General features: G+C 40.6%; 1 protein-coding gene across 1 annotated transcript in view; it reads left to right on the top strand.

Annotated features, from left to right (window-relative positions):
* Positions 1-1,131: 1,131 nt before the first annotated feature.
* Positions 1,132-22,990, top strand: part of LOC139393149 (diacylglycerol kinase delta) — a 108,356-nt gene continuing 86,497 nt past the window's right edge. Inside the window, exons 1-2 of the mRNA XM_071141522.1 lie at positions 1,132-1,282; positions 10,886-10,996. Coding sequence (XP_070997623.1) covers positions 1,148-1,282; positions 10,886-10,996 — 246 coding nt within the window. The 5' untranslated portion in view covers positions 1,132-1,147. The remainder of the gene's footprint in view (positions 1,283-10,885; positions 10,997-22,990) is intronic.

Below are 22,990 nucleotides of genomic sequence, written 5' to 3'. Positions count from 1 at the left end.
CTTCTGATGCCACTGAATCAACGTAATTCTGTGACTTTTAACCTAAATCATGGCTAGACTTGAACTGATGGCTGTGCCGAGTGGATCTGAGACATCTAAAAATGTTCACCATAAAAATTCACCTTCATTGTAAAATATTCCATGCATCATTGCATTTTCAGACTTATGTGTGATAGCTTATTATTCGTAATGTGATGAGTAAATTGGATAGTCATAATTTAACTCAATTATAGTTTGCAAAAAAGACTGTTCAATGCATGGCTGAGCGCTTACACTCTTAGAAAAAAAGGTTCCAAAAGGGTTCTGTCGCTGTCCCCATAGGAGAACCCTTTTTGGTTCAAGATATAACTATTCTGTGGAAAGGGTTCTACATGGAATCCAAAAGAGTTCTACCTGGAACCAAAATGGTTTATTCAAAGGGTTATCCTATGGTTCCCAATGTGTTTAGAAAAGGCAACATGTTGTATAAAGAAAAAATAAACGTATCTGATATAGCCTATAGCTTAGGTATAGCTTAGGTATACACTAAGGCACCTTTTTTCTAAGAGTCTATAGCACATAGTATAGCGTAGAGTTCGTTCAATTAAGTTGAGAATTTTCATAGCCTAACTAAAAGACATATTAGAGTCTTTTCATTGTATTCTCTTTACAGCAATAGCCATTTGCTTTCCAAACTATGTTTTTTACCACGATTGTATTTTGAAATATTACAATATGCAATATATTTCCACTGACAGGAGCAAAAATGTTGTGCTATCCAGGAGCACGAGTACAGGACATCAATAAGCTGCTCCCAAACATTTCAAACCAGCATCAGGAAATTGAGTCAGTCTGTCATAATTAATGTGGGATTCAATTGCATTATGAAGTGCAGCTCAGAACAGATTCATTTGAAAGAACTGATTGGGTCACGAATTGACATCAACTTCATACAAGCGCATTTTCGTAATCTTTCCTTCTCCTCGCCGCCTCTCCTCGATTACCTTTGACCCTTTTCCAAAAGAAGGCGTGAGGAGCAGGAGGATGCATGAGTTGAGAAAAACCCGGAGTGGTGCTGCTTTGCCCTGTCTTGAACACAAGGGGGTGCTAATTCCTCTTGACTCCACCTTCCACTCATTGTATATATCATTCCCTGGGGGCGAATGATATGGCGGTGGCAGTCCGAGTCGAGGCCACGGCAAGATGCCTGGATGAATCTTCGGATAGTGAACCAGAGCAGGAACATGGATCTCCGCAGACATTAATACGCAAAGTTTCCACATCGGGTCAGATACGAAGCAAGGTAACCTGTAATTGCATTGGTAACATTGCGATTCAAAGCCAAATGCGACCATACTTTTCGGTAGCTGTTCTCTCCATCCGCTATGCTAATTTTCTAGCTTTGCGAGGCCAGATGGGAAACACCGCTCTTTCCTGTCTCTCTACATCCGCAAGATGGCGAGTAGGGTCCCCGGACAGGTCTCGCTTGCGCTAGCTGGAACTATAATAGCTCGAGCTCTCGATATCAGTAACGTTACTGTACTATCATCAGCACCACACCTAACGGTATCATTACTGAGTGTTGATAAATCGTAACGTTAGCTAACCTCCATCTAAACCTTAATCTATTTTAACTTAAAATATATTAAATCCGTGGATTGCTGCTGCTAAATAGCTCCATATGTGAATGGCCAGCTGTTTCATAGCAATATGATACTCCTCGATTCTGTTGGCCAGCTCTAGCTAGTTTTTGCTTCTAACTACTATCGCAATTGATTCATTCGGCATCTCGTTTGATATTCATAACTATCTATACGTTTTCAGGAGCACTTATCTGCCAACAAATATGTTGTAATATACAATATTGTACATTGGAGACAGGCTAATGATTTTCCTTTCAAGAGTGATTTCACATATAGGCCCCTTTTTTTAAAATAACCGATTTCAGTCCTCTTTAAAGTGAACTCTGAGAAGAAAAAAAACAAGCTAAATAACAGTTGTCGTTGTATTCACACTGCCCTTGCCTTTGAAAGAGGACTCAACTGTTTTGCCACTTCACTTCACCTATTTTGTGGGCCGAGTCCTATTTGCGTTCACATTGCTGTATTTAGAAAGGAAGGAAAGAAAGGAACCAATATATTCTCTGGGTTTATACAAAGCATAGGACGAGAACATCAGAATGTGTTGTCAGTTGGCTGGCCGAAACCTGGTCTCAGAGCATTTCGTATTATTCTGTACGTAAATCCGTTAGCTAGGCTATGATTTAGGGTTAAGTTTAGGAGTTAGTTAAATGGTTAAGTTTTGGTTAGGGGAAGGGTTGCAGTTAAGGGACGGGTTAGCTAACATGCTAAGTTGCAAAGTAGCTAAAACATAGTAAGTAGTTAATTAGTTAAAATGCTAAAGTTGTCTGTGTAGTATCTGGGATCTACATATGTTTATATTAGTTACTGTGCTGTTACTAAGCAGTAATGCATTACGGCAGTGTTACGTTACTACACCTAATAGGAAATGCACATGCGCACTGGGGTGCCGGGAACTGTAGAGCACGAGGGGTTTTGACTAAACGAAAACTAACTGTACTCCCGTCTCCTGCCTGGTCATTTCTCCACAACACAAATATTACAGTCTGTGATGAGATTTGAGCTCGCAACCTTTGTTGCTGGACGTTCGTGTTATACGCTCGCCCATCCACCCTGTCTTATGTAAGCGTACCAAACACAACATATCATACTAATTTGCGTGTTCTGGATTTACGTTTACTACGTTACGTCTATGACACCAGGTGCGACAGCTAGATATACCTACTTACATTTTGAAAGCTAACAGATTTGAGTTAAAAGATGACACATTAATTGTAGTCAGAAAATATTATTAACATGCCAATATTATTGGTAACATAATAAATAAAAGAAGAAGAATTACAGATGAAAAACATTAATTCCACGTCTATTCAATGTTGGTTCAATGTAATTTCATTGAAATGTGGAAACAACGTTGATTCAACCAGTGTGTGCCCAGGGGGAATGCTGTAATTCAACCGAGACTCTGAGCATTTTGTATTATTCTTTACCTAAATCCAAGCTGCTCCATGTATTATGCTATGTTTCGTATGGTATGTATTAATGTGGGAATGTCCATCATCCATTTCTTATGATATGTTACGAAATCCATTTAGTTGTGGATAGCTGGCTAACATTAGCTAGGCTAGGGATTAGGGTTCAAGTCCTGTAAAATTGTATTTGTCACATGCCGAATACAACAACATTACCTTGAAATGCTTACTTACGAGCCCTTATTAACCAACAATGCATAATAATGCTAAAGAAAAAATAGTAACACAATAAAAAAGGAATAACGGGGCTATATAGAAGGGGTACAATGTGTAGGGCTACAGGATAGTCAAGGTAATATCTACATGTAGGTATGGGTAACGTGACTATGCATAGATAATAAACACAGAGTAGCAGCAGCGTTCAGTGCATTCAGAAAGTATTCAGACTAGGTTTGCACAGTTTGGGGATTATTCAGAGGTGGAAACATCCCATAGGAATATTTGGGAAGTAACGGAAATATATGCAAATTAATATTAATTCCATTTAAATGTAGATGTTTTTTGCAATGGATATATTTACCATATCATATGGAGACAGAAACATAAACCTTTTACCTTATCATAAGTAGACATAATTGAAAATTATAAAATCCTTCCAATAGAAATTTAAAAAACGATTTAGTTACGAACTTGAATGAAATGAGTTGACTCTTCACATGGGAGGATTTCACTGAACAACAAAAGAAAGGGAATATTGAATGATTCCCAATGATCCATCGTATCTCCCAAAAACGTTTTCAACATACATCTATAAAATAGTCTAGATAGTCTAGAAACTAAAGCTTTGGTTGTCTTCCTCTCAAGCTTCCATTGCTTCTCCCTGGACTTCCGCTTCTCCCTGGACCTCCTTAAAGTCCACCTCTTGAACATCAGACTCTGAGGCTCTGAGGCCTCATCTTCACGGTCACTTTCCAATCTTGTTGAGGATGGCTCATTGTCAGGCTCAAAAAGCCTAAAATTTGCCCGGATGGCCACTAATTTTTCAACCCTTGTATTGGTCAAGCCTGTTGGTGCTTGATGATCCTTCATATACAGTTGAAGTCGGAAGATTACATACACTTAGGTTGGAGTCATTAAAACTAGTTTTTTAACCACTCCACAAATTTCTTGTTAATGTCCCTTTGATAGGATAGTCTTGAACGGAGCTTATTCAGTTTATTCTCCAGTGATTGCACGTTAGCCAGTAGAACGGAGGGTAAAGGCAGATTATCCACTTGCCGAAGCAGTCTCGCCAGGCTTCCGGCTTGTCGACCTCTGTAGCGGCGTCTCCTCTTCTTACGAATTATGTGAATTTAGGTCTGGTCCGGGAAGAGCTGTATATCCTTCGCATCCGACTCATTAAAGAAAAGGTCCTCGTCCATTTGGAGGTGCTTAATTGCTGTTCTGATGTCCTGAAGTGCTTTTCGGTCATAGGAAACGATGGCGGAAACATTACGTACAAAATAACGTTTAAAACGGAGCATAAAAACACACAAAATAGCACAATTGGTCAGGAGCCCGTAAAACGGTGCCCATCTCCTCCGGTGCCATCCATTCACCAAAGTTAGAGTTAGGTTAAATGTTAGGGAAAGGGTTAGGTAAAAGGGTTAACAAAAAAAGTGGTCTAAAATCAGGAAAATAGCATTGTCAGCTGGGCTGGATGCTGTGCGAGTACTAACCTACTTATTGTTAAAAGAAACACAAAAACGAACTACGCCGTTGAACTCGTCATCAATTTTCTCTACTCCGGAGGACATAAAACAATATAGAGGTAAGATAGATTTTGAGACATGACATGTATTAGCAATTGCGGAGGCTCCAGAGACTTGTGGATGCCAAATCGAGCTCCGTACCGCATCACCGTGTGCCTCTCAAATTGTGTAACAATGCGGAGGGCTTTTATAGGTCTGTTTAGCTCTGCATTTACATGATTGGTTGACGGTAGATGTGGGAGGGAGGTTTTGTATAAACGCAAACTCACTTCCTTGACAACTTCCTTCACAACAGCTCTGCGAAGCACAAGAAATACGATGCCTCATGTCTACCAAATTCATCAAAGTATTTACGTTCCGGTGGAAGTCATTCACTGTCAATGGAGCAGTTCGCAATGCTACGTTGGGGGTGCCTCATTAGGCTGCAGGGCGTTCTGTGTACCCCATGCGTTTAATATTTTCAACTTTTGCATTGCTTTGCTGTGTGGTGGTACAAACAGAAGTACACACATAGACTCCAACTAGGTAGCTTTAAGCTAGTTGAAAAGCGAAGCACGTGCGTCAAGTACGGAAATCTGGCCAAACAAAACGCTTATGCATCTGGTCGACATCGGGCATGAATGCTCTGACTTCTGCGGAGACCGCATCACAGTAAATGCTGTACGGCCGCAGCAGATGTCGGATTGACCATGCAGAGACTTAATGCCTCTTGAGTAAATCTGAGCTGAAGATCTTTTTTCAGGCTATTCCGTTAAAACAACTAGAGCCTACTGTATGCACATGTTGTAATCACACTTCAAATCTTAATTGGTTAATTTCAAACTGTAATTTTTTGAGGCGCAGCCATAAACTAGTTTTGTACAATGGCAAGTGGTGGGGTTGATAAAACCCACATTTTAGGATTTTAGCCAGACCTAAACGATATCATAACCGCCATCGATAAGTGCCAATACTGTGCAGACCTGGCCAAAGCTTTCAACTCTGTCAATCACCACATTCTTATGTGCAGACTCAACAGCCTTGGTTTCTCAAATGACTGCCTCGCCTGGTTCACCAACTACTTCTCTGATAGAGTTCAGCGTGTCAAATCGGAGGGCCTATTGTCCGGACCTCTGCCAGTCTCTACGGGACTGCCACAGGGTTCAATTCTCGGGCCGACTCTCTTCTCTGTATACATCAATGATGTCGCTCTTGCTGCTGGTGATTCTCTGATCCACCTTTACGCAGATGACACCATTCTGTATACGTCTGGCCCTTCTTTGGACACTGTGTTAACAACCCTCCAGGCAAGCTTCAATGCCATACAACTCTCCTTCCGTGGCCTCCAACTGCTCTTAAATGCAAGTAAAACTAAATGCATGCTCTTCAACTGATCGCTGCCCGCACTGTATCACTACTCTGGACGGTTCTGACTTAGAATATGTGGACAACTACAAATACCTAGGTGTCTGGTTAGACTGTAAACTCTCCTTCCAGACTCACATTAAGCATCTCCAATCCAAAGTTAAATCTAGAATTGGCTTCCTGTTTCACAACAAAGCATCCTTCACTCATGCTGCCAAACATACCCTCGTAAAGCTGACCATCCTACCGATCCTCGACTTCGGCGATGTCATTTACAAAATAGCCTCAAATACCCTACTCAATAAATTGGATGCAGTCTATTACAGTGCCGTCCGTTTGGTCACCAAAGCCCCATATAATACCCACCACTGCGACCTGTACACTCTCGTTGGCTGGTCCTCGCTTCATACTCTTCGCCAAACCCACTGGCTCCGGGTCATCTACAAGACCCTGCTAGGTAAAGCCCCCCCCCCCCTTATCTCAGCTCGCTGGTCACCATGGCAGCACCCACCTGTAGCACGCGCTCCAGCAAGTATATCTCTGGTCACCCCCAAAACCAATTCTTTCTTTGGTCTCTCCTTCCAGTTCTCTGCTGCCAATGACTTGAACGAACTACAAAAATCTCTGAAACTGGAAAACTTATCTCCCTCACTAGCTTTAAGCACCAGCTGTCAGAGCAGCTCACAGATTACTGCACCTGTACATAGCCCATCTATAATTTAGCCCAAACAACTCTCTTCCCCTACTGTATTTATTTTGCTCCTTTACACCCCATTATTTCTATCTCTACTTTGCACATTCTTCCACTGCAAATCTACCATTCCAGTGTTTTACTTGCTATATTTTTTTACTTCGCCACCATGGCCTTTTTTTCCTTTACCTCCCTTATCTCACCTCATTTTCTCACATTGTTTATAGAGTTATTTTTCTACTGTATTATTGACTGTATGTTTGTTTTACTCCATGTGTAACTCTGTGTTGTTGTATGTGTCGAACTGCTTCGCTTTATCTTGCCCAGGTCGCAATTGTAAATGAGAACTTGTTCTCAACTTGCCTACCTGGTTAAATAAAAGTGAAATAAGTAAAGAATTCTCCTAGATTAATTTCACATTTCCACAAACGGCAAAGGGTTTCCTTTCAAATGGTATCGAGAATATGCATATCCTTGCTTCAGATCCTGAGCTACAGGCAGTTAGATTTGGGTATGTTATTTTAGGTGAAAATTGAAAAAAAGGGTCAGATCCTTAATTAAGTAATGGAGTACGAGATTGAAGCAGTCCACACCAACTACATCATTCTCATGGAAAACCAGGGGATTGCAGTAAACAAAAACTGTGTCCATCGGGGCTCTTCCTTTTCATGTTTAGCTGGCTCTCATTTCATTGTTGTTGCGCTTCAGTCTTGTTAATTACTTCCTTTTATATTTGTTCCTAAGCTGCTAAATTTTGTGTGTACACAACACATTTTTCCTATACTAACCGTTGGTAGCGGAAGGCACACTAACGCCCTGGACCAGAGCTAAGCTGTCACCTGCTACCACCCATTGAGCAGCAGTTCCTATTGAAATTAATTTATAGCCATGGTGGCAGCTCTGTGCCCATTCTTACAGTCATATTGGCTACCACAGTATTAGGCTAACTTTCTCGTTAACAAGGAATCATATTCACCTCAGACCTTCAAAGCCTTTTAAAATTTTAAAATAAAGCTATGCTATGATGATAAAGCTGTTATGACTAGGGCTGTGGCGGTCAACCAGTGATTGTCATGCAAATAACTTCAGGTCTCACAGGTATTGGACCATTAATTAACATTAACACGTTTAGTATCTCCTGGCTTCCACACACAGCCTACAAGCCACTGATACAGACCTTTTGGAACGTCTACATTTTCAGTCTAAATCCATGTAATATAGCCTACACCATCACAATAAATACATTATTTATTTTAGACAGGTCTAAAGAAACATGATATGAAGAAAATGTAATCTATTTTAAAAGAACAGCATACCCTCATATCTGGCTATGTTATATGGCTGTGGGCTATGCTAGTTCATTTAGCAGACAAGATTTGCTTAGAATTCCTTGGCATTATTTTATAGTATGAAGAATACAATTGAACATAGCTGAATAAAATAGAAAATGCATTTTCTCCATGCGATTTCGAGGGAGTGTCAGGAGTGTGCAAATGTGGCTATTCTGTGTTGAGCGGTTAACAAAGAAACAGGTTCTCATATGCTTCATTTTGAGTTATTTATGTAACTTTAGTTGTGATACAAAAGTTAAGCTATATGCTTTGATTTAATACATTCTAAGGCTGCATTCGACTCTAATGATTTGAAAGAAGTCGCATGAAAGGCATGCTCTCTCCTTGCTCAGGCTGCACACTTCATTAGTCTCATCACCTACTCCTGTTTATACAAAAAAAAATACAATCATTCAAAATAGGCTACTAAAACATGATTTTGGCCACAGAGATATTTAGCTTATTTTTTATAATAAATTGTGTATTGTTTTAAATTGTATTGTTTACAGTCGGAAGGAAAGGCAGAGAGCAATTTGACCATATTATTGTTGAGTTGCGTCTCTGTGAAAAGTAGAGGCCAAGCCAGGCATACCGCAATTTTCAAAATACAATTGCAGGTAAACATAATTTGGAAAGAAAATGGTTATTGCTGTAGAACGAAGACAATGAAAGGACTATTATGTCTTTTTAGTTATCAAAAATTATCAACCTAATTGAGCGAACAACAGTATAGCACCAGCGGAGAGCATCTGTCATCTCCCCGGTGATTTCCATGTGAGTGCGCACTGTGCATATTCACTATTTATCATTGTTGGGTCAGTGCTACTTAAAAGTTTGTTTTTGGAAAATAATTTCCTCCTCAAGGACGTTCAGAGACTTGTTCCAAAGTCTCACTCCTGCGTTGTCTTGGCTGTGTGCTTAGGGTCGTGCTAATTAATGTGCTTCATTTTAAGCAGCACGAGAAAGCTGGATCCTCTTTTAGATAGTGGCCAGTCAAAATGATCTTTTCACACACTGGGCATCATTCACAAGTGATAGATAATACATCATTCACAAATGATAATATTGTCGCCCATCAGACTATTGTCCATTTAATCTGGTCTTTTACATGTATTAAATAATATGTGACATTTTTTAAATATATTTTAGAATGGACTATTTATCATTCACCTGTCAGAAGCAGGGGGGGATGATCTATGCATATAAATAGCGAATGGAGGACGCTTTTCCCTTAGTTCATTTTCATGCCAGCCAGGTAGGCTATACTCCTGTTATAAAGTGAAGCAATGTGCTTAATATAGTAGGCCTAGCCTATTAAGCTGATGGGATCCTCCTCTTTTTAATAGAGGCCATCAAAACTCTGTTTTCTCACGTAATTGCTTAACCAATAGAAAATTGGGCAACGTGAGCTCATGGTCTCTCATGATGTTTGATTTGATTTTCGAAAGCATTTGCATTGATGTCAGAGGGATTAGAGTGCCAATAGAGTGCTGAGTACCAGGCCATTACTGACTGGCATTTAGCATGTTTGGTAGATTATTATTGACCATCAGCAGCATCAAAGCACAGCTTTGGAGTTACCGGTGTGGCGGACTGGCGGTAATACGTCACTGTAACACTGTAGTTATGACTGACTGCTTAGATTTAGATGTATTCAAATCTGGACTTCAAAGCCAGTTCCACTGCTGATTTTCACCTGGGACTGATTTAGACCTGGGATACCAAGTGGGTAAAATTATCAGGTAGAACAGAAAACCAGCAGTACTCTGGACCTCCAGAATTGGTTTTGAATATCCCTGCCTTAGGTGATGCTTTACTGCGCAGCACTGCTTTTCAAAGCAGAGGATGACTGTGGAGAGCATGTGGTGAGAGCAAAATGTTGGTTCATCAACAATTCTCTGGTTGCCCCTAATGCTAACATTGGATGCTCACCCAAAATGTTGTCTCCACTGGAAGGCTAAGTCCCAATACTCCACTCTCTGACTTTTTCGCATAGATTTAACAATGGTGAGCAACTTCTTCCAGTAACTTCTTCCTATGCATTTAAATCCATGCCATGGAGTTTGCAAGGGTACACTTTGGAAGAAGGTTGGAGATTTTGGGACACACCCTATCTTTTTTTGCTGAGTCTCTAATTGGTTAGGTAGAATTCAAGATAGTAGGCCTACCTCCTTCCTAAATTTAGACACTAGGTGGGTTTATTTGTGAACTGACTGTGTGTCTCCGCTCTCCAGCTTTGGCAATGTCTTTAATGTCAAGCCCAGTTCAGTGACTCTGCCTCCCTGGATATGTAAATCAACCATGGCCAATGCTACTGTCCAAACCCCCTATATGTCAGAGTAGAGGAGCTAGGCTAGGCTATATCTCTGTGCAGACAGATGATATAACGGTGCTGGTGGTAAGAGTGCTCTGTGCTGCAGGGGTTCGGGTAGCTAAGCTTGGTAGATTAAGGGAGACATCGTTCAGACATTGTGAATGGCTGGCATTGTTAGTGCAGCTCAGGGGATCATACAATCGATTTCACAGACGTTCCCGAGAAAAGGTTGTGTGGTTCATGATGATATTATATTCTTACCTATTTATATAGTCATGGGGTTGATGTTTTGATAAGGCTGCACATTGATGATCCCATGCATCACTTGTGTTTGTGTGTATGTGCATGTACTTTAGTGTGTGTGTGTGTTTGGGAGGATGGGGACGTCACTGACTAGTCTCCCTACGTTGTCATCCTGTGCAGACGATCCTGAAAGAGGGCAAATTGGTAAAACAGACCAACTCGTTCCAGCGCTGGAAGAGACGCTACTTCAAACTGCGTGGGAGGACTCTGTACTATGCCAAGACTTCCAAGGTTGGTATTAATTTTTACCCTTTATGTATACAGGGAGACATTTTTTGTTGTTTTGGCTCTGTACTTTAGCAAATGATACAATTACTATTAATTTGAAGATATTTTCATCCATATCGAGTAAACCATTTTAGGGGACCAAAAGTATTGGGACAAATTCATGTAATTGTATTTGTTTTTATTATCTATCCCCACTTCCTGGGGCCAATCAACATTAAGGCAATTATATACAATTTTAAAAACATTTCACAACACATTAAGTGTCTGCCCTCAGGCCACTACTCTACTACCACATATCCACATATCTACAACGCAAAATCTGTGTGTGTGTGTGTGTGTGTGTGTGTGTGTCTCCACAGTCCTCTCTGTTCCATTTTTTAAATTGTTTTTAATAGCTACTATCTTGTCTCATTGCTACAACTCCTGTGCGGGCTCGGGAGAGACGAAGGTTGAAAAAAGTAATGCGTCCTCCGACACACAACCCAACCAAGCCGCACTGCTTCTTAACACAGCGCGCATCCAACCCGGAAGCCAGCCGCACCAATGTGTTGGAGGAAACACCGTGCACCTGGCAACCTTGGTTGAAAAAAGTAATGCGTCCTCCGACACACAACCCAACCAAGCCACACTGCTTCTTAACACAGCGCGCATCCAACCCGGAAGCCAGCCGTGCACCTGGCAACCTTGGTTAGCGTGCACTGCCCCCGGCCCGCCACAGGAGTCGCTGGTGCGCGATGAGTCAAGGATATCCCTACCGGCCAACCCCTCCCTAACCCGGACGACGCTGGGCCAATTGTGCGTCGCCCCACGGACCTCCCGGTCGCGGCCAGTTGCGCCACCCGGGAGGCCCCCATAAGGTGTATTTTTATCAGGTTTTTTTACATCAGATTTTACTGATTGCATGAGTTACTTGATGTGGAATAGACTTCCATGTAGTCATAGCTCTATGTAGTACTGAAAAACAGCTTCTATTTCAAGGCCATCAGACTATTAAACAGCCATCACTAACACATTAGAGGCTGCTGCCTATAGGCATAGACTAGGAATCACTGGCCACTTTAAGGAATGGAACACTAGTCACTTTAATAATGTTTACATATGTGGAGTTACTCATCTCGTATGTACAGTGCCTTGCGAAAGTATTCGGCCCCCTTGAACTTTGCGACCTTTTGCCACATTTCAGGCTTCAAACATAAAGATATAAAACTGTATTTTTTTGTGAAGAATCAACAACAAGTGGGACACAATCATGAAGTGGAACAACGTTTCTGGATATTTCAAACTTTTTTAACAAATCAAAAACTGAAAAATTGGGCGTGCAAAATTATTCAGCCCCCTTAAGTTAATACTTTGTAGCGCCACCTTTTGCTGCGATTACAGCTGTAAGTCGCTTGGGGTATGTCTCTATCAGTTTGACTGAAATTTTTTCCCATTCCTCCTTGCAAAACAGCTCGAGCTCAGTGAGGTTGGATGGAGAGCATTTGTGAACAGTAGTTTTCAGTTCTTTCCACAGATTCTCGATTGGATTCAGGTCTGGACTTTGACTTGGCCATTCTAACACCTGGATATGTTTATTTTTGAACCATTCCATTGTAGATTTTGCTTTATGTTTTGGATCATTGTCTTGTTGGAAGACAAATCTCCGTCCCAGTCTCAGGTCTTTTGCAGACTCCATCAGGTTTTCTTCCAGAATGGTCCTGTATTTGGCTCCATCCATCTTCCCATCAATTTTAACCATCTTCCCTGTCCCTGCTGAAGAAAAGCAGGCCCAAACCATGATGCTGCCACCACCATGTTTGACAGTGGGGATGGTGTGTTCAGCTGTGTTGCTTTTACGCCAAACATAACGTTTTGCATTGTTGCCAAAAAGTTCAATTTTGGTTTCATCTGACCAGAGCACCTTCTTCCACATGTTTGGTGTGTCTCCCAGGTGGCTTGTGGCAAACTTTAACCGACACTTTTTATGGATATCTTTAAGAAATGGCTTTCTTCTTGCCACTCTTCCATAAAGGCCAGATTTGTGCAATATACGACTGATTGTTGTCCTATGGACAGAGTCTCCCACCTCAGCTGTAGATCTCTGCAGTTCATCCAGAGTGATCATGGGCCTCTTGGCTGCATCTCTGATCAGTCTTCTCCTTGTATGAGCTGAAAGTTTAGAGGGACGGCCAGGTCTTGGTAGATTTGCAGTGGTCTGATACTCCTTCCATTTCAATATTATCGCTTGCACAGTGCTCCTTGGGATGTTTAAAGCTTGGGAAATCTTTTTGTATCCAAATCCGGCTTTAAACTTCTTCACAACAGTATCTCGGACCTGCCTGGTGTGTTCCTTGTTCTTCATGATGCTCTCTGCGCTTTTAACGGACCTCTGAGACTATCACAGTGCAGGTGCATTTATACGGAGACTTGATTACACACAGGTGGATTGTATTTATCATCATTAGTAATTTAGGTCAACATTGGATCATTCAGAGATCCTCACTGAACTTCTGTGAGTTTGCTGCACTGAAAGTAAAGGGGCTGAATAATTTTGCACGCCCAATTTTTCAGTTTTTGATTTGTTAAAAAAGTTTGAAATATCCAATAAATGTCGTTCCACTTCATGATTGTGTCCCACTTTTTGTTGATTCTTCACAAAAAAATACAGTTTTTTATCTTTATGTTTGAAGCCTGAAATGTGGCAAAAGGTCGCAAAGTTCAAGGGGGCCGAATACTTTCGCAAGGCACTGTATATACTGCATTTTATACTATTCTACCGTATCTCATTCACTTAATAATGTTTACATATGTGGAGTTACTCATCTCGTATGTACATACTGCATTTTATACTATTCTACCGTATCTCATTCACTTAATAATGCTTACATATCTTGCATTACTTATCTCATATGTACAGTTGAATTCGAAGTTTACATACACCTTCGCCAAGCACATTTAAACTTAGTTTTTCACAATTCCTGACATTTAATCCTAATAAAAATTCCCTGTCTTATGTCAGTTAGGATCACCACTATATTTTAAGAACGTGACAAGTCAGAATAATAGTAGAGAGGGATTTATTTCAGCTTTTATTTCTTTCATCACATTCCCAGTGGGTCAGAAGTTTATGTACACTCAATTAGTATTTGGTAGCATTGCCTTTAAATTGTTTAACTTGGGTCCAACGTTTTGGGTAGCCTTCCACAAGCTTTCCACAATAAGTTGGGTGAATTTTGGCCCATTCCTTCTGACAGAGCTGGTGCAACTGAGTCAGGTTTGTAGGCCTCCTTGTTCGCACACACTTTTTCAGTTCTGCCCACAAATTTTCTATAGGATTGAGGTCAGGGCTTTGTGATGGCCACTCCAATACCTTGACTTTGTTGTCCTTAAGCCATTTTGCCACAACTTTGGAAGTATGCCTTGGGTCATTGTCCATTTGGAAGACCCATTTGCGACCAAGCTTTAACTGATGCCTTGAGATGTTGCTTCAATATATCCACATACTTTTCCTTCCTCATGAAGCCATCTATTTTGTGAAGTGTACCAGTCCCTCCTGCAGCAAAACACCCCACAACATGATGCTGCCACCCCCGTGTTTCACGTTTGGGATGGTGTTCTTCGACTTGCAAGCTTCCCCCTTTTTCCCCCAAACATAACGATGGTCCTAATGGCCAAATAGTTATATTTTTGTTTCATCAGACCAGAGGACATTTCTCCAAAAAGTACGATCTTTGTCCCCATGTGCAGTTGCAAACCATAGTCTGACTATTTTATGGCGGTTTTGGAGCAGTGGCTTCTTCCTTGCTGAGCGGCCTTTCAGGTTATGTTGATATAGGACTCGTTTTACTGTGGATGTAGATATTTTGGTACCGGTTTCCTCCAGCATCTTCACAAGGTCTTTTGCTGCTGTTCTGGGATTGATTTGCACTTTTCGCACCATGGTACGTTCATCTCTAGGAGATAGAACGTGTCTCCTTCCTGAGCGGTATGAAGGCTGCGTGGTCCCATGGTGTTTATACTTGCATACTATTGTTTGTACAGATGAATGTGGTACCTTCAAGCGTTTGGAAATTGCTTCCACCGATGAACCAGACTTGTGGAGGTCTACAATTTTTTTCTGAGGTCTTGGCTGATTTATTTGTATTTTCCCATGATGATGTCAAGCAGAGGCACCGAGTTTGAAGGTAGGCCTTGAAATACATCCACAGGTACACCTCCAATTGACTCCAATTATGTCAATTAGCCTATCAGAAGCTTCTAAAGCAATGACATCATTTTCTGGAATTTTCCAAGCTGTTTAAAGGCTCAGTCATCTTAGTGTATGTAAACTTCTGACACATTGGAATTGTGATACAGTGCATTTATAAGTGAAATAATCTGTCTGTAGACAATTGTTGGAAAAATTACTTGTGTCATGCGCAAAGTACATGTCCTAACCGACTTGCCAAAACTATAGTTTGTTAACAAGAAATTTGCGGAGTGGTTGAAAAACAAGTTTTAATGACTCCAACCTAAGTGTATGTAAACTTCCAACTGTACTGGACTTGGACTGGACTTCAACTGTATATACTGTTTTTTTCTATACTATTCTACTGTGTCTTAGTCCGTTCCGCTCTGACATCACTTGTCCATATGTATACAGTCTTAATTCATTCCTACTTAGAATTGTGTTTATTGGGTATATGTCATGTAATTTGTTAGATATTACTGCACAATCGAAGCTAGAAGCACTAGCATTTTGCTACACCTGCAATAACATCTGCTAATCACGTGTATGTGACCAATAAAATGTTATTTTATTTACTGTGTGTCTGCCCATAGTCTGTGCTGGACTTGGGATCTGTGAATAGACCTCTGTTGGCATGTATTGGGTATGCATAGGTGTCTGAGCTGTGTGCTAGTTGTTTAAACAAACAACTCAGTGCATTCAACATGTCAATTCTTCTCACAAATACAAGTAGTGATGAAGTCGATCTCTCCTCTACCTTGAGCCAGGAGAGATTGACATGCATATTATTAATTTTAGCTCTCCGTGTACATTTAAGGGCCAGCCGTGCTGCACTGTTCTGGGCCAGTTGTACATTTCCTACGTCCCTCTTTGTGGCACCTGACCACATAACTGGAAAGTAGTCCAGGTGCGACAAATCTAGGGCCTGTAGCACCTACCTTATTGATAGCATTGTTAAGAAGGCTGAGCGCTTTATTATGGACAGACCTCTCCCCATCTTAGCTACTGTTGCATCAATATGTTTTGACCATGACAGTTTACAACCCAAGGTTATACCAAGCAGTTTCGTCTCCTCAACTTGTTTAATTTCCACATTATTCATTACAAGATTTAGTTGAGGTTTAGGGTGCAGTGAATGATTTGTCCCAAATACAATGCTTTTAGTTTTTGTAATATTTAGGACTAATTTATTTCTTGCCACCATTCTGAAACTGACTGCAGCTCTTTAAGTGTTGCAGTAATTTCACTTGCTGTAGTAGCTGACGTGTATAGTGTTGAGTTATCAGCATGCATACAATAGACACACAGGCTTTTATTCAGAGCCAGTGGTAGGTCATTAGTTAAGATTGAAAACATTAATGAGCCTAGACAGCTGCCCTGGGAAATGCCTGACTCTACCTGGAGGCCCCACTGAACACCCTCTGTGTTCTGTTAGACAGGTAACTCTCGATCCACAATATAGCAGGGGATGTAAAGCCATAACACTTTTTCCAGTAGCAGGCTATGATTGATAATGTCAAATGCTGCACTGAAGTCTAACACAACAACGACCACAATCTTTTTATCTGCAATTTCTCTCAGCCATTCAGTCATTTGTGTAAGTGCTGTGCTTATTGAATGTCCTTCCCTATTAAGCATGCTTGTCAATTTGTTTACTGTAAAATAGCATTGTATCTGGTCAAACACAATTTTTTGGTAACAGTCTGGTTGGCTTGAGCCAGTAAGGGGGGCTTTACTATTCTTAGTAGTGATGCACCGATATGACAATTTTGGCCGATACCGATATCCGATATTTTCTTTGCCAAAAAAAACAGATACCGATAACCGATTATTGAAAATGTACAGTTAAATAGTTAACACACACACATGGACGCAGCGGTCTAAGGCACTGCATCTCAGTGCAAGAGGTGTCACTACAGTCCCTGGTTCGAATCCTGGCTATCACATCCGGCCGTGATCTGGAGTCCTAAAGGGCGGCGCACAATTAGCCCAGCGTCGTCAGGGTTTGGCCGGGATAGGCCGTCATTGTAAATAAGAATTTGTTCTTAACTGACTCGCCTAGTTAAATAAAGCTTACACACACACACCGCACTGACCAAAAAGTTATTTTGTTGCCGTTTACGTATGTCCCCATTACCAGTAAAACATAATGAAAACCTATTTCTTTCACTTACTTGCTGTTCTATTTCGTTGTTAATTTGCTCAGTCGTTTCATTCTCAACCAGGATTTGAATGGAACGCCGTTTGGGTCTTTGCATGTCAAAAAATAAAACATTGACCAGTAGATAACACTATTTGACGTGTCAACTTAGCTCGTTGACCAATCATGGCCTGACTATGAGTTCACATCACATAGTATTTTAACGCATACATACATTTTTTACGTTGTTATTACACATTGATTACACTATCACTTATATTTCATGTCACAACGTACGTATGCTATGATGCTGGTAAAATTGTCTCGTGCACCTACAGTGCTGGTCATAAAAAAAGAGTTTGTTTGCATCCATGAGCTAGCTATGTTCTTCCCCAAAAACATAGAAAAACGACAATCTGTTTCAGTAGCTATAGTTAGCTAGCTAGCTAACTATATAGCTAGGCGGCATCATCTTAACTAACCCTAATTTATAAGACTTTGATTAATAGTCATCAGACCCATCAGATGTGAAGATAGCCACAATAAGGATTAGCCCCAATAGTGGACTTTGCGGTTAGCCTTCAAAATAAAATTATGTGATAATTCTACTATTTGTTTTCATTTGCATCACTGTCAATGACATACTTTTATTTTGAAGGAAAACCGCATATTCCACTATTTGTGCCTAATCCTTATTGTGGCTAGCTTCACAACACATAACCAAGTCCAGTCGAGCCTCACTAGCCAGATTAAGCTAGCTGGTTGCTTATAACGGTAGATTTGGGCAACAGGGTTAAGTAGCTGGCTAGCTATTTATTTTCATTAACTAAAGTTCAATTCAATAGGCAAAAAACAAGTGGCAACCTAGCTAATTCCTGAATCATTGCTAAGAATAATGAAAATGACTGCAGTTTCTACTGGTCGTTGTTTTCAGGCTGATTGTATTGGTGCTAGCCAGGTACCAAGCTAAAACTAGCTACCCCCGAAGTTGTGGTCAAACAAATTAGGCTTTATTACCAATGCGGTTTTGTAAACACATCGTTCATGGTCGTTGTTTTCTTGTTTGCAGACTTTTTTTGTACAGCTTTGACAACGCTTGATAGCCCCCCATCTTTCTTCAGAGATTGTTCTGTTAGGTGACCTAAACTGGGATATGCTTAACACCCTGGCAGTCCTACAATCTAAGCTAGATGCCCTCAATCTCACACAATTTCAATAAGTAAAATTTCAATAATTTCAATAAGCATTTCTCTACGGCTGGCCATGCTTTCCTCCTGGCCACCCCAACCTGGCCAACAGCTCCGCACCCCCCGCAGCTACTTGCCCAAGCCTCCCCAGCTTCTCCTTCACCCAAATCCAGATAGCAGATGTTCTGAAAGAGCTGCAAAACCTGGACCCGTACAAATCAACTGGCCGTTTTGTCACCAAAGCCCCATATACCACCCCCCACTGCGACCTAGTGTGCTGGCCCTCGCCAAATATTTGTTGCCAGAAACACTGGCTCCAGGTCATCTATGAGTCTATGCTAGGTAAAGCTCCGCCTTATCTCAGCTCACTGGTCACCATAGCAGCACCCATCCCAAAGCCAATACCTCCTTTGGCCGCCTTTCCTTCCAGTTCTCTGCTGCCAATGACTGGAACGAACTGCAAAAATCACTGAAGCTAGCTTTAAGCCACAGCTGTCAGAGCAGCTCACAGATCACTGCACCTGTACATAGCCCATCTGTAAATAGCCCACCCAATCTACCTACCTCATCCCCATATTGTTTTTATTTACTTTTTTGCTCTTTTGCACACCAGTATTTCTACTTGCACATCACCATCTGCTCATCTATCACTCCAGTGTTAATTTGCTAAATTGTAATTACTTTACTACTATGGCCTATTTACTGCCTTACCTCCTCACGCCGTTTGCACACACTGTATATAGACTTTCTTTTTTTCTATTGTGTTATTGACTGTACGCTTGTTTATTCCATGTTAAACTCTGTTTTTTTGTTTGTGATGCACTGCTTTGCTTTATCTTGGCCAGAATGCAGTTGTATATGAGAACTTGTTCTCAACTTACCAGCTTACCTGGTTAAATAAAGGTGAAATAAAAAATAAATAAAAAAGTGCTACTGTATGTTTTTTTACACGCAAAGACCCAAACAGCGTTCTATAGTATGTATGTTGTGAAGCTAATAGAAGTGACGCTGTTACTGTGTAACTCCGGTAGGGCAACATCTGAAAAATAGAACACTTGGTAGTGTGTACCGGTGCTCGACCAGTCGGTGAAAGCCAACATCACCCATGGCAGAGAACGGTTGATTGTCAAGGGCAATGAATTCCATTATCTTGGCTTTAATGGATTTCGTCTTTGAGTTGTCTCGCTGAAATGTTCTTTTTTTTTCAAATAACTGCTGGACTTGTTGACTGCTCGATCCACATAGCAGACATTGTGGGCTAGGTTATGAATGCTGTGTTGCAGGTGTAGTGCAACATTTTACGTGAAGTCATTAAGGCATGTACCTACGTTATATAGGTATGCACGTCAGCTTTGACATCGTTTTTGCACATCGGCGTTAAACTAGACATCGGCCAATACCGATGTTGCCATTTTTAGCTAATGTCGGCCAATTCAGATATGTTCACCGATTATATCGTGCATCCCTAATTCTTAGGTAGCAGAATTACTTTTGCTTCCCACCAGGTCTGAGGGCACACACTTTGTAGTAGGCTTTAATTGAAGATATGGCAAAAAGGAGTGGTAATCTCATCCGCTATTATCCTCAGTAGTTTCCATCCAAGTTGTCAGACCCAAAATTTCATTGAATGTGCTCCAAAGCTTCTTTATTTAATTTATCTTGGTTTCAAAGTGTAGTTTATTTTTATTCAGTTTAGTCACATGATTTCTCTATTTGCAGTATGTTTGCCAATCGGTTGTGTAGCAACCATACCATTTTTTCAATTTCTCATCCATCCAAGGGGATTTTTACATTACTTTTCGTAATGTGTGCTTGCTTATTAGTAACTGGGATAAGCAATTTCATAAGTGTCAAGTGCAACATCTGTTTGCTCCTCATTACACACCACGGACCAACAAATATTATTTACATCAACAACATAGGAATCACTACAAAACTTATTGTATGACCTCTTATACACTATTTTATGCCCAGCCTTTGGAACTTTGGTTTTCCTAGATATGGTTACTAAATTGTGATCACTACATCCGATCTGGATACTGCTTTCAAGCACATTTCTGCAGCATTAGTAAAGATGTGATCAATACATATTGATGACTTGAGTCCTGTGCTGTTTGTAACTACTCTGGTAGGTTGACTGATAACCTGAACCAGGTTGCATGCACTGGTTACAGTTTTAAGCTTTTTCTTGAGTGGACAGCTTGATAAAAGCCAGTCAATATTGAAATCACCCAGAAAATATACCTCTGTTGATATCACATACATTATCAAGCATTTCACACATGTTATCCAGATACTGACTGTTAGCACTTGGTGGTCTAAAACAGCTTCCCACAATAATGGGTTTTAGGTTAGGCAGGTGAACCTGTAGCCATATTATCTCATTTGACATGAGATCCTCTCTAAGCCTTACAGGAATATGACTTTGAACATAAACGGCAACACTTCCAACATTGGCATGTGCCTCTTCTGAAGCTGTTGAACCATGTATTGCTACCACTGTATCATCAAAGGCATTATCTAAGTAAGTTTCAGAGTTAGTCAGTATACGCATGTCATCTGTTACTAGCAAGTTAACAATTTCATAAACCTTGCTTCTTAGGTTGCATATGTTAACGTGGGCTATTTTTAGCACTTTTCTGCGATTTTTGTTTGTTTTTTATTGGTTTACTGGGAGACTTATCTGAGGTATACACGACAGTGCTATTTATGTTTGAGCTGAGGGTAAGTTGTAGGGTGAGTTGCACACAGTGGACCTCCTACTAGGGAAAACTGCCTAAGTGCTAACAGTATAATTCAGGTTCATAGGATCATGATTACTGCATACAATAGCTGCAAAATTGACAGAGGCATTTAGGGAAGTTAGAGGGACATTAGGTTACTTACATTATGACTGCCAACTCCCATGGGACAATGTACATTTGCAGCAGCACTATGACAACTCAGCGACACAATGGTAGGGATTATCTGAGCAGGGCTTGGGTCACTGATAAATCATTGTCTCAATGTAGCTTTGAAATGTGCGGACAGGGTCCAGGAGGCAAGATGATTTGGATAGACACTGTCATTCACTTTTATGTGTATTAAAGTTTAGTATTTGTTCCCATATTCGTAGCACGCAGTGACTATATCAAGCTTGTGACTACAAATTTGTGTGTGTTTCAGATTAATTTATTGTAAATAAGAATATAATATGTTTCTAAACACCTCTACATTAATGTGGATGCTACCATGATTACAGATCATCCTGAATGAAACGTGGATATATATGAGTGAGGAAGTTAGAGGCATAAATATCTTATATATATTTGTGCGTCTAACTTTCTCACTCAGGACTATCCGTAATCGTGGTAGCATCCACATTAAGTGTTTAGAAACATTATATTCTTATTTACAATAAAAGTTACTCCAAAATGACACAATACATTATTTACTATTCATTTCTATGGGCTTCAAAATAATCTGAAACACAACCAAACAAACTGCAAATACATCCAACAAGTTTGTAAAGTCACCAGCTTGATGTAATTAATCATTGTGTGTTAGGAATATGGGACAAAATACTAAACTTTTTACTACTTTAATACAAAAGTTAATTTGTCAGAATACTTTTGGTCCCCTAAAATGGAGGGACTATGTACAATAAGTGTAGTAATTTCAAAATGGTTCATCTGATATGAATGAAAATACCCTAAAATTAAAGCTGTTTGCACTTTAACCTGATAGTATTGAGAGCTATTGACATGTTGAAAGCACTGTTTAAACGGCTAGCGCACAGTTCAGACACCCGGGCATATCCCACAAGACAAGCCACCAGAGGTCTCTTCACAGTCCCCAAGTCCAGAACAGACTATGGGAGACGCACAGTACTACATAGAGCCACGACTACATGGAACTCTATTCCACATCAGGTAACTGATGCCAGCAGTGGAATCAGATAAAAAAACACCTTATGGAACAGAGGGGACTGTGAAGCAACACAAACATAGGCACAGACACACACATGATAACATACGCACTATACACACACGTACACATGGATTGTGGAGTGTGGGCCTGAGGGTAGATACTTAGTGTGTTGTGAATTCTGTAATGAATGTTTTGTAATGTTTTTAAAATTGTATAACTGCCTTAATTTTGCCGGACCCCAAGAAGAGTAGATGCTGCCTTGGCAGATAGTCATTGAATCAATTCAAATCCAAAGTGCTGGAGTACAGTTCCAGAACAACAAAACCTTTGTCACTGTCCCAATACCTTTGGAGCTAAATGTATATGTATTTTTTTATTGAGCCAGTATAGTGAAGAGGAGATAGGAAAGATTGCGAGTCAGAAGGACAGTGGGTCCAATTCAAACTCATGCTAATTCTGTAAGCCTAGGCTGTACGTGTGTGCCAGGGTCAGTGACACTAACCCCTGGACCACACAGGCCACATTACATTTGAAAATAGTTCAGTAGTACCTAT

The sequence above is a fragment of the Oncorhynchus clarkii genome, chromosome 33 (genome assembly GCF_045791955.1).
Source record: "Oncorhynchus clarkii lewisi isolate Uvic-CL-2024 chromosome 33, UVic_Ocla_1.0, whole genome shotgun sequence".
Taxonomy (NCBI): domain Eukaryota; kingdom Metazoa; phylum Chordata; class Actinopteri; order Salmoniformes; family Salmonidae; genus Oncorhynchus; species Oncorhynchus clarkii.
Note: the sequence above shows the minus strand (reverse complement) of the source record. Positions and strands in the feature narration are given on the sequence as shown.